The sequence below is a fragment of the Teleopsis dalmanni genome, chromosome 1 (genome assembly GCF_002237135.1).
Source record: "Teleopsis dalmanni isolate 2A chromosome 1, ASM223713v2, whole genome shotgun sequence".
NCBI classification, from domain to species: Eukaryota; Metazoa; Arthropoda; class Insecta; order Diptera; family Diopsidae; genus Teleopsis; species Teleopsis dalmanni.
The window spans coordinates 142390622-142404105 of record NC_051846.1 but is presented as its reverse complement, the minus strand read 5'-3'; the positions used below and the strand labels follow the sequence as shown (position 1 = coordinate 142404105).

General features: G+C 33.6%; 1 protein-coding gene across 1 annotated transcript; it reads left to right on the top strand.

The window, feature by feature from the left end:
* Positions 1 to 6732: 6732 nt before the first annotated feature.
* LOC119666353 lies at positions 6733 to 10323 on the top strand. Its single transcript, XM_038075635.1, has 5 exons — positions 6733 to 6931; positions 7454 to 8551; positions 8733 to 9524; positions 9724 to 9885; positions 10109 to 10323. Exons 1-5 carry the CDS (start codon positions 6733 to 6735, stop codon positions 10321 to 10323), a joined length of 2466 nt encoding a protein of 821 aa, XP_037931563.1.
* The last annotated feature ends 3161 nt before the right edge of the window (positions 10324 to 13484 follow it).

Here is a 13484-nt window from a genome sequence, read left to right as displayed (position 1 = left end):
TAAAAATGTTTCCATGGTTTACTTTATACTCTTTATTCTATATTACAATTATCTGAAAATCTCATCAAAAAAACATCTAACAATTTCAAACACGGAAAAAAAATCAAGACGCTTTAGAAAACACATTTTTTAAAATAAGGTCCATGTCAAGTCTCAACACTCATCCATCAATTAATAAAAAAAAAATACATCATAGCCAGACTGGTATCAAAGGTTATCATGCATTCAAATTTTCGTAACAGCAACTGCGAATCAGATGATTCGGCGTTTCTAGAAATTAAAAACGGATTGTCCAATTTGGACATAATAATAATCAATAAAATACGTAACAAATCATTTATTTAAATTTAATTCATTTATTTTATTTTATTTTTCTTGTCAAATTTTCATTCTTATAGTGTTCATGTCTTAGCCTTGAACGGTGGGTTAAGATATCAACATTTATCAAAAACAACAACAACAGTTGTATATCACATAAACACACTTTGCTCATCATACGAAACTACAGATAAGCCATGCATTTGGCATGTGCAATATTTTAATGCAAACATTATGAGAAATGAAAATTCGTTTGTGCAAGGTCAGTATTATAGTTATTAAAATAATAATTATGTTTGTAAAGCAAGCTGGTATATGGACTTAGTTCAAGGTTAAAAGAAAATAAGTTTATAAGCATATACCAGGTTGCCAAGGAAATTAAGCAAGCAATATTCCTTTTTTGTTAATCGTAAATGCATGCAATTCCCATGAGAACTGTGACCGTTCCCACGACTAAGCTGAGCGATATCTAATCGCTACTGTTAAGTCAATTGGGTACTCTTATACTTGTATTTCATTATTGCATTCAATTTGTTATTTGCTTTTGCTATTGTTAATAATATTTTTTAAGAATAAATCAGTGGTACGTGAACCTCTCAACCCAAAGGTGCATTTGAATTTTATTCTCTTTACATAAAATCAAAGAACGGAAAAAACTATTAAATTAAATAGTTTTCGAACAGCTACTTTAATGCAGCTTAAGGTATAGGGCATTATCGTGGGAATTGTATGCATCTACACCTTGCCAAAATTGTATAAAAACCAAAACTTTTAATAATAAAATTCAATTCAATCCTAGAATTCTTTGGAGTTTTAATTTGTTTTCAAGTACCGATTAAGACTCAAAGCAAATAGGTTAAAGTGCTTAGTTGCTCACAATACTAAATAAGGATATTATCCAAGAAGCAGTTTACCTGAAGTTGGTTTAAGTGCCAAATTCAGTATTCGCAATAGAAACTGGTTCAAGTGCCGGATTCCTAATTATAAGCAACACTGAATCGATTCAGATTCAATAACAAATGAGTTATTGAACATTTTGGTGACCCCGGCGTGATACACCGTGAGGACCACGTTATCATTAATCCTGATCAGAAGGGTGTTATCGTTTTATTTACAAACATAAAAGTTATGGCAAAATTAATTACCAAACAATCAGACTTAGGCAAACAAATCCAACAATTGATCACCAATTTCAAAGAGGACTCAAACTAGAGGAAGACATCCCCTCGCTACTACGAAGAGTGTATTAGGCGACTCAACGAATTATGGGAACAATTTGATTATAACAACACACAAATCAGGAATTTGCCAGATTTGGATATGAGCAGATTTTCGAAAACGAATTGTCCAACAAAATACCTCCAACACCTTCCTCAAAGGAGTCAGCAACAACAGCAGGTCAACCAATGCCGTCACCAAGGAAAGGAGAACATGGTGCAAGTATAGCACGAATGATACACAAACAAGGTGCAATTTGTGTATCACTGAAGCGACTCATAGCAGGCATCAATAGTCAAACAGGCGTTCAGATGAAATCATTTTACGAAGTGAATATGGCAAGAATTGAAAAGCTATGGAATGAAATTGAAGCCATTAATTTTGAAATTTGGGAGTACACCAACAATCCGACTACAGTGGCATATAAACTCGACGAGTACCTCGAAATAGAGGAATTGGTTCAGTCAACTTTAATTTCGCTAGCTGCAATGAAGACAAATAATGACACAAGGAATCAGTAAACCAGACAATACAAAATTTGACGGCGATTATTTGAAGTGGTGTCAATTCTATGACTTGTTCACTGAAATGATTCACAAGCAGCAGCTTCCTAACGCTCAGAAAATGTGGTATCTCAAGTGTAGTTTATCAGGAAAAGCAGAAGGTTTGGTCCGGCATCTGTCAGTAACCAGTGAGAATTATCAAACGGCGTGGAACTTGCTACAAGAACGATACAACAACAAAAGAATTATTGTAGCAACAATAATTCAGAAAATTTTAAATCAACCAACAATATCAACCAATCCTTCAGCAGCAGAAATATAGACACTACATGATGTTACATTTGAAGGATTGCTGGCCCTGAAAAATGTGGGACTAGAAACTGATGCATGGTCGCCGCTGCTGCTTTATAGTTTGCTCCTCAAACTAGATAAGTAGACTCGCATTTTGTATGAACGGTCGCTGACTCATCCAAGAGAGATTCAGTCAATTAAGGAGTTTATGACTTTCTTGGAATCTAGATTTCAGTCCTTAAAAGCGATTGGCCATAAGGATAAGCCATGCTCAGCGAAAACCCTTGCCATAACTATATAAAAGGAAAATATATCAAACTGTAAGGTCTGCAATAATGGATCACATTCGATATATTATTGCAAAACATTCTTGCAACCAACACCACAATGTCGTATCAAAACAGTACAGGAACTTAAATTGTGCTTGAACTGCCTACGTACACGCCATAGGGCAGCAGAATACAAAAGTAACCGCTGTAATAAGTGCTGCAGGAATCACAATTCGTTATTGCACTTGAAGACTCTTCCAAGATAACGAATAATTTTAAGAAAATATATAAAGTTTCGTACATAAACTTTTACTTAGTTCTTTATACTTACATATTGTGAAATTTTGAGTTAATTAAACTAATTTAACTAATAACTAATAAATCTAATTTAAATTACATAATTTAAAATAAAACAATAAAATATTATTATTAGAAAATATATAATTTTCATACATAAACATTACTAAGTTCATTCTACTTCCATATTATGAATTTCAATACAATTAACATAATAAATCTAAAATTCATTTTGTATATAAACTGTGAATTTGGTTTTCCTTTTTTTTTATTATTTTCATCGTAAACATATATGTATACTTTATTTTTATATATTTTTATATTTACATATTTTTATACATATTTCATCGATTTTTATATATCTTTATATATATGTATATATTCATATATATATATATATTTTATGTAAATGTTGCCAAGCTGTCGCTTCCAAAATCGAAAGATTTCCCAAAGTTTTATATTCATTATAATACTTTGACCTTTAAGTTGAGAATTTTACATTATCATCTTAATCACATTCGTATTTAAATTAATTTAAATATGGAATCCACACAACAACAACAAAAACCAGGCCCAAAAATTTATTTTGGAAAACCTGATAATCAAATCGATGCAAATGCACACAATAAGCATCGTCAAAACAACAAACCGAAGAGTGATGATAAAGCAAATAAGCTACCACCAAGACCAACCCCGGCTAAGAATAGGCCGCCAGTAAACGAAGTCTTAAAAACAGGTGATCCATTTGCTGAGTCAATCTTTAGCCCTGGCATAGTAGTCAGAGAACGAAATTCGCGCATTCAATTTACTCCTAGTCTTACTGGGTTTATTGAGGTGCAAGGTCAGCCTATCAACAACTGAAGACTGATGACGTTCAAATGACTAAAGAGTTATTGCCTGAATATGTGGATTACTATCACACATTTTGTCTATAGGTTCGGTTAGTACACCTAAAAAGTGTAAATCAGGAGGATCTCTCCTCGGAAGAGTTGTGGCTTCTCGAGACTACCAAGAATCGAAGTTACACCCTTCTCGAACCTATTTCCATATTTCTTCGTGGAATTGGAAATATTACAACTAAACTAGGACAGCACCGCTTTTCTGCTTTCCCCACACTCCCGACTAATGAAGTATCTGGTAAAATAGGCTTTTACGGTCCAATTGATGAAAATACTCATAATCTTTATGAGGAAATCCCTTGTCTAGGAGTGTTAGCAGATGCAATACAAAATGCATTGTCTGATGTTTCACCCGGTAGATATACAAGTGTATTATCTACCCCAACTGCTCCAGTAAATTCTAATTTACTAGGGTTTAAATTTTTGCTATCGCGAAGACCTGAGGCTAAAGACTTAGCCTTCACCTACGACGTGACGCCAGAGTCATTTCTCAATTCCAAGCCAAACACGGCTATTAATACTGGATTGATTAATGCAATATCTGACATTCTAGCACAGTCGTCCACATTTAAAAACGTAAGCACAAAATTTTCTGAAATGACTTAAGTGGTTCAATTGCTCAAATAGTTTTAACTTCTAGAGTAGAACCAGGTGATGATCCTGATATGGTTGGTTGGTTGGTTGCAGTGGCAGGTCATAAGATAACTTCAAATGTACCTCAATTAGCGATTTTTCGCCGTTTTGTTACCACATTCCTCGCAAGAACCCTAGTATAGAAGAGTAGAGACTAAATCCATCCCACCGAATTTAGGTAATTTAACAGGTCTTTCATCCTTACCATTGAGCAGTCTGATAAACTATCACAAAAGTATTTTCCAAAGAACCTATATCTTCTGGATGCTAGAGCTGGGCATTCACAGAGAAAATGTATTATTGTTTCTTTCTCCCGCGGGTTTCCACAACTTCTGCAGTGAGAGTTATGGGGAATACGCAGTTTCTCTGCGTGAGTTCCTAACCACCAATGACCAGTAAGAACCGCGATAAGCCTTGCAGTGTTTACGCGATCTTTTTTGATGAGTTCCAGAGATTTATTTTTATTATAAGTGGGCCACGTTAACCTGGAAGTTGCACATGACCTTAGTGCTTTCCATCTGTTATTGGCGAGTTGCAGAAAGTAAAGAAAGGTACTTCTTTTGATGGTCTCCAGGGTAATATAGACTGATACCGCCAGTGACGCATCTAGGGAGGCACCAGAGCGGGCTAAACTATCAGCTTTCTCATTCCCTACGATGTTCCTATGCCCAGGAACCCAGATGAGTGTGATATCGGCCAACCGGTTTAGCTCGTCGATTGCTTCTCTACATTCTTTTACTATTTTTGATTTTGTTATAAAGGATTCAAGAGCTTTAATTGCTGCCTGGCTGTCAATAAAAATAGCAACACTACATCTGTTCTCGATGTGGCTTGCAATTTGCCGACAGGCTTCTTTTATTGCTAGGATTTCAGCCTGAAAAACCGTAGCTTCATTAGGTATCCTAAGAGAGATATTTATATTTTTAGATGGTGCGAAGATTCCTGCTCCAGCCCCACCGCTCATTTTCGAGCCATCTGTATATATTGAGATATCGTAATTTGCTTCGAAATTTTTCCTTTACCACTCATTTCTTGAAGGGAATATTGTCTGGAAGTTCCTTTCGAAGTCTATACACGGATTCAGATAATCCGATGTCATCCTATACAGACAATTTGGCACTGTACCTAGAATCCGACTATATCCATATGTTCGTTCTAACCATACGCCTGTTACTTTCAGTCTTACAGCGCTATTACAAACCATGTTTTTAATGTGAAGATCAATAGGTAGCAAATGCAGCATCACATTTAGGGCGTCCGAAGGAGTCGTCCTAAAAGCTCCTGTGATGCCTACACATGCCGTCCTCTGAATTCTGTTAAGTTTGTCGATATTATAGCTCTTGTTTAGAGGTGATATAGTGAGCGAACTATTGCCCACTTCATTAACGGAAGAAAAACCTAGCACCTATGGTTCTGCAATTTATGCAGGTTACCAACTAATTAAGTCGGAAAATCGGAAAAATTGGCTATGTATAACACCAACGTTAAAGAAAAAGGTTTGGTAACCCTAATAAAGCGAAGTATTAAAAGTTCTCGAGCGCGGGGTATATTTTAAAATTTATTAGTATAATTGTGTTTAATTAGTGATACTCGAAAATTTTCTAAGAATTAAAAGTGTCTGCTAACGCAGTGCTATTGAGTTCAGTGAATTAAGTGAACCAATAAGTAAATAAGTAAATAAATAAATAAGTAAATGTACTTTATGATTTGAAAGTGAGACTTCGCCAGACAAGAACTAGAATTACAGTTCCTTATAAAAACAAGCGAAAAATATTTATATTCGCCGTGTTATATTCTGATATTTAAAACCAGCTTTCAAACTAACTATCAAGCTTTTTTTGTTTTTTTTTAAGAACAGGGGTTGTTGTCACCACTATACGTGCTTGTGTTGTAAAATACCTGAAAGTAGACCGTAAATTAAGTTGAAACAATAATATTTGAAAAGACTTTAATAGCTTCATTAAAAATATATTTTTTCTAAAAACTCTAATTCTTAATTCAACATGGAAAGAACATCGTCGAATACGTCTTTGATAAGCCAATCCGCAAAAAGAAAACTGACTGAAACATCGCCCGACATTTCGTTGCAAGACATTTTAAAAACAATCCAAAGCAGTGAAAGCAAAGTCAATAAAAAAAATACAACAACTAGCGTCGAAAGCAGACATCGAAGACATGAAAAAACAAATGCTGAATAAAATTGAAGAGTTGCAGCTCGAAAACCAGAGACTTAAGATGAAAGTTGAGCAGTTAAAAAAAGATAGAGACCTGGATCGAAAAGAACTCAACAAAATAGTTATAGAAATGAAAAAGCGAAACTTGATAGTGAAAGGCATGGTTAAAGAAGAATCGCCAAATAACGCATTCAAAAAACTATGCAATGATAAGTTGGGGCTTTACGATATATCAATTCAAAATACGCGATTAATGTACGAAAAAAACAATAAAATGAACATCGTTGTAAGTCTTGATACCACTGAGATGGCGCAGCAGGTGCTCAGAAGTAAAAAAAAAACTGGTGGGTTCAAAGATATATATTGAGAGAGATTTGAGTGAGGTGCAGCTTCAGAAAAAACGGGCTTTAATGCAGTTGAAAAAGCAGCTCATGTCGTTGGACAATGGTCAAAAGGTATTTGTACGCAATGAGTCCATTAAGATAGACGGCAAATGGATGTACTTCAACAGCGCAGGTATTTTAGTAAATAATAAGCAGCCAGCTAATGACGTTCTAAAAAAAGTTTATGGTGATAGAATAGATACTTTATATTTAAGCTATAGTTATTTATTGGAAAAATCAAAAAACTAAATAGTTCACAATCTGCATATTTAAGATATTGTGAACACAGAAATAATGAAACTGAAAATATTAATGCTCATATAGAAAATAATGTAGAGTTAAAAACAGAATTTACTTATAAAATCTTATCATATAATGTAGCAGGTCTTAAAAATAAACTAATATATAATGATTTTTTTAACTATTTAAATAATTTTGATGTATTTTTATTGTATGAAACTTTCTTAGAAAATGAGGTAGACTACATTGTAAATAAAATTAAAAATCATGTTTTACATTGGGTGCCTGCAACAAAACAAGCCAGCAGGGGGCGTGCCAGTGGTGGAATGCTCTATGGTATTAAGAAAAAAGTGTATGATAATGGAATAGCGCAATTTAATAAGATGGCTAATTTTATGGTGGTTGAGCTAAAATTGGAAGATCAAAAGGCCTACATTGTTCCAGTGTATATAAATTGTAATAATTGGGATGCTGATTTCACCGACTTAAGGGACGCACTATATGATATAGACAATATGAATGTGATGGTTATAGGCGATTTTAATGGAAGAATAGGAAATGAACAAGCTATTGAGTTTATTCCAGAATTACCCCAAGGAAACGCAAAGTTACAAAGAAATGCAAAAGATCTAACTCTAGATAGGAACGGAAAAAAATTAATAGAGTTGTTTAATGCTCTAGGGCTCACAGTAATGAATGGTAGAATTAGTGACGATTTAGAGGGCGAAATAACATTTGCGCGTTATAGAGCAACGTCAACAATTGATTATTGTGTTTTAAAAGGTTTATTTCTAAATATTATACAGCAACTTAGTATACAAGAGAAAATCTACTCTGACCATCTACTCGTGGAAGTAACGCTTAAATTAAATCATATAAACTACTGCAAAAATATGAATCTACTACCTAAGCTTAAATGGAAAAAACAATATTTGAACTTATATCAGATTAATCTTGACCAATTATTGAACAGTAATGTAATGTGTGAAGCTACAGCTGATGAAATGATAGCAGCACTTACAACAGAAATAAATGAAGCTGCTAGTCCATTACAACTAGGGCCAACGAAGAGAAAATGGAATAAAGATTGGTTCGATAAAGAGTGTGAAATTGCAAGGACAAACTGTTTTAATAACTTAAAGATGGCGAGAAAAAGGGGCCTAGCCTCAGATTGGAATGAGTATAAGTCAGCCAAAAACGGTTACAGAATTATTTGCTATAATAAAAGAATCCAAAACACTAATGATCTTGTCTTATCATTATCATCAGTAAAAGACTCCAAAAGCTTTTGGAATAATGTACGTAAAGTAAATGGCATAAATTTCAGTAAGTCAGTGCATCTTAATTCTGGTGTTCTAGGTACTTATTTCGAAAAACTTTTAAGCATATAATTAAAGCATATATAATTTAAGCATATAATTTTATTCTTATAAAAGAATATAAGTCGTTTTAGCTACGCAGAACCACTAACTCAAATCAATGAATTAGACAAAAAAAATCGAGGTAGTTGAATTAATAGAGGTTTTAGAGCGTTGCAAAGAAAATAAAGCGCCTGGTGAAGATAGAATTCCAGCAGAATTTTTAAAATATGCTTCAGCTGAAGGTATCACAAGGATTACAGAGATTTTCAACTACATATACGATAATGCAGAAGTACCGGGATGTTTTAAAAATTCAATAGTTTTTCCACTATTTAAAGGAGGTGATCCGCATGAAGTAAAAAATTATAGAGGAATATCATGTTTAAATTCGATAGCAAAAGGTTTTACAGGCATATTACATCAACGTCTGCAAAGTTGGGTCGACGATAAAAAACTACTAAGTGAATTTCAAGCAGGCTTCAGGCGAGGTTACTCAACTGTGGACAATGTTTTTATTCTGACAAATATTGCAAAATTATACGTTGAAAAAGGAAAAAAATTGTACGTGTTTTTTGTAGACTTTAAAGCCGCATTTGATTCTATCGACAGAGATGCTATGTTTTATAAATTAAGTAATTATGGTGTATCTACAAAAATGATAAACATACTGAGGGCGTTATATTGTAACAAGACTGCAGCAGTATGGGATGGAAACAGTCTTTCTAAGTGGTTTTCTTCGAACACAGGAGTAAAACAGGGTTGCTTGATAAGCCCTCTTCTTTTTGCGTTGTTCATAGACGATTTAAACAATTATCTTTCCGAAGGTATCTTAATAAATGGTACATGTATTAAATTACTATTATATGCAGATGATTTAGTACTTATAGCGGACTCACCTTTAAAGATGCAAACTATGATCAATGAATTATATTCCTACTGTATGATATGGAAACTTAAAATAAATATTTCTAAATCTAAAATTATGATATTCAAAAGGAATTAAAAGGAATGAAATTTGGAACTTAAATGGTGGAGCGTTAGAAGTAGTGAAGGAATACAAATATTTAGAAATTTTTTTTTAAAATTTCTATAAATTTGTTCTTTTACATATCAACTAACCATAATGCTGCATAAAAGATGTACCTCCATCACAAATACCACCAAATCTGCGCCAATCTTCTAATTGTATGAATCAAAACTTCTCAGTACCTAATGAAATGACTGGTCTAGATCAAACATCTAATAACGATATCCATCCACAAATAGTCATATCACATTCAACACCAATACATCAAATAGGTATATTATATACATATCATACCAAAAAATTATTATTGTAAAGTTTAAAGTTTAGTTAGAAATCTAAATCAAACCAGAAAATATTTTAATTGTTGTATTTTAAATTTTATATTATTACTTATTAAAAGTATAATATATATAAGTCTTCTAATAAAATTTAAAATTCTATACCCAAATAATCACATAACAATTATAACTTATGTTATTATATTTCTCATATTAGCTTATGTTCCAATTACGTATTCTATGGCTACTACTGCACCTCGAGTTGTTCCGATAAACTCTACACCTGTGTCAATATCAATATTTTCAACATCCAACGATGTTGCTCCATTCCGAAATCCATATTTGGTAAATTTGAATAGGTCTATAGTGGATAATTTATATTCTGATCAAATACCTAATGATGAGCTTAATGCCATTTTCACCCTTAATTGATTCCTGGCGGCTTCTACAATCTTAGTGGTAGGCGTGTGCCTAAAGAAGTACAAGTATTGTTGAGTTTCGGACCAAAATATATTCCAGTGAAAATACCATCCATCACAGATTACTATGTAGCATTGAAAAATTATAATGAAATATTTTACGACCAATGTATTGATTTGAATCGTTATAGCCCTTATGAGATGCAACTTCATTACCATCATTTTATGGAAATAATGTTAAAACAACAAAATCCAAGTAAAATCCAACAAGTATTATAACAGTTATACATTTATACTTCAGAGTATATTAAAAAACAAAAAGATTTATTGATAATACAAGCAGATGAAGGTAAAACGACATGTTTGGTAAAGCGTGGTGATTATATTTCGAAAATGAATGAGTGGATTGATAAAAATGTAGAGATGGGTTCCTATGTATTGTATACAGGGAATCAAAATATCTTGATAAAGCGCCTCACCGCTATATATCGAAAACTGGTGCGTCCATTGTGCAATTGGTACCAAAATAATCCTAATTCATTTCCACGAACCATTTACAAGAATCTACAGAAAATGTTACAAAATTCCACACCTACGCTACCGTATTTATATGGAACTATCAAATTACACAAACCTAATCAACCATTGCGTCCGATATGTAGTCCGCTTAACTGGTATATTCATCCACTACATCAATTATTACAATATGTGCTAAAAACTGCATTATCCACACGTTTATCATCTCATAATCTCCTTAATATGGGCCATCTTACAAAACACATATTGGAACTTACACTATTCCCGGTTATGTGTTTATTAGTTTGGATATTCGTGATATGTATCCAAGCACCAGTGTGACATCTCTTATGCGCACTTTGAAAAATATAATGAATTTAACATGGTTTAAAAATAATTGTCCAATTCCAATGTCAATTTTATCTCAATCTTTGGAATATATCTTAACAAAAGGGAATTATTTCACATTTAATAGCAAATGCTATGAACAAGCGGAAGGATTGCCCCAAGGTGGCGCAGCTTCCGGATTATTGGCGACCATTTACTTAGATTCCAAACTAGAAATTCATAATCGGGCATTATTCCACCGGCATAAGGTCCATGCTTGGTGGAAATACGTGGACGATGTACTAATCTGCATATCACGTCATGATATCCCATCATTCATTGAAAACTTCCAGGAACTCATTGGTTATGAGGTCACATATGCAATTGAGGCCGAAAATACTTTATACAATAATTATCCTTGTCTATCATATTTAGACTACAATATAATACATACATCTACTTCATATCAGATATCACTTTACCAAAAAGAGCAACAGTCATTACGAATGCTGCACTATACTTCACATATAACCAACCAAGTAAAAAGAACAACTTTATTGTATTATTTACGTCGCGTGATATATAGAACAAGCTTGGAATATTTAGAAAAAGATTTAGTTAATTGCATTTCAATGATATTAATTAATGGGTATCCATTCACAATGGTTCAAAATGTAATTCAACATATTACATTATCTTATATGCACCAAAAATCAACATATATTCAAGTGCCTACAACCGCACGCTTAATGATTTTGAAGAAATATATCCAACCTTCATCGTATCCGGGTTTACATGACGTTCATCCACGACCTCGCCGTTATCGGAGGAGCATAGTATTCAGTTGTAATGAAATTTCCCAAGTACTCACACAAAATACAAACATGTGTCACCCTATTCATTAATTGTCAATTCTTAACAATGAAGTTTAACAACGTTGTTATGTTTTGAGAGGTGAGTTATTCGCAAGCGTCTTCGTAGTTAATTTCTTTGATGAAATATGTTATACTTAAATATATATAATTACTTAAAATCTCTTTAATTTGAATAAATGACGTGTCTCAGTTTCGTTAATGACATTTGTTATTTTAAATATTATATTGAAATAATAATTTAATGACAATTTTTCAGAAGTGGGATAATAAATCCAAAATTAAAAATGCCGAACTAGAGAAAAGTGCCGAAAACTAGCCTTGTCGACCGTCGGTAGTAAGACAGAGCTAATAAAAAGGATCGTAAACGCGGAACTCAGTACTGAAAATCAAACGGCGACATTGGATAGTTTGAATGGTGTATTTTATGGGTGCGACAGCTGTATGACTCAGGATTGATCATCATCACCAATTCCGGAAGGTTCTGTGCATGTTCCGACTAACATGTGCAGCCGACAACCTTCGGGTGATGCCGTAACGAGCACTGCTCTGCCGATTACTAATAATGCATACACGCATACACCAATGGTAACGACTCCACCGTTTGTGTATTTTACACCGCATGCAGCAATACCAAATAGTTCAATACCAATTTGTTCGTCAATTTCACAAAATGCAACGATGTCAATCGCAAATTCACGAACGCCGACATGTTCATTTGCGCCGCAGCTTGTAACAACAAATTCGATATCTACACATCAACGAAATATAGATAAAAATTATTCAAATACGCACGTTTCGTCAGCAACTCTAATGCCCAAATTGGCATATTCAAACGCTTCATTTCCACCGCAACAATATTGGTATCAACATAATGTTCGCGATATAATTGAAATTCTACCGGAGTTTAACCCACTTGATAAAGAAGGCTTAACAGCGCAGCACTTTATAAACCGCATAAATATGTTAAAAAGCGCATACCAATGGGATGATCGTTTGTTGTTGTACAGTGTACAATCGAAATTAAAAGGACCAGCAAAGATGTGGAACGATAGTTTACCATGTGTTTTTTCTAATTGGATGGAATTTTGTAATCAGATAGTGTTTGATTTTCTATCTACGGACACCGATTCTGACGTACACATGAAGTTAATGAATTGTTCCAGAATGACGAATGAAAGTCACGAAAAGTTTTACTATCGAGTGTTGGCAATAGGTCGTAGAGGTCTTATGCAAGATAATTCAATTAATCAATATATTCTCAAAGGACTAAACGACTATGGAATGCAGCAGTCGCTGGCTAGCAATTTGTACGTGACATCAAATGATCTTCTAGTTGCAATACGAAGGCATTTAGCAAATGCGCCACTGCGAGTTCAACAGAGAGTGGATAAAAATATTGCTAGGCAACCGATTTTTAAACCTCCAACGTCAAATACAAAAGGTGAAAATGCACGGA

Bases quoted from the DNA above. Each gene is read 5' to 3' on its own strand.
- LOC119666353 (XM_038075635.1), top strand. From the start codon at position 6,733: ATGAAAAAGCGAAACTTGATAGTGAAAGGCATGGTTAAAGAAGAATCG. The intron at 9,525-9,723 runs GTATGATATGGA...GCTGCATAAAAG, and splicing joins CAATGAATTATATTCCTACT to ATGTACCTCCATCACAAATA. The intron at 9,886-10,108 runs GTATATTATATA...TTCTCATATTAG, and splicing joins AACACCAATACATCAAATAG to CTTATGTTCCAATTACGTAT.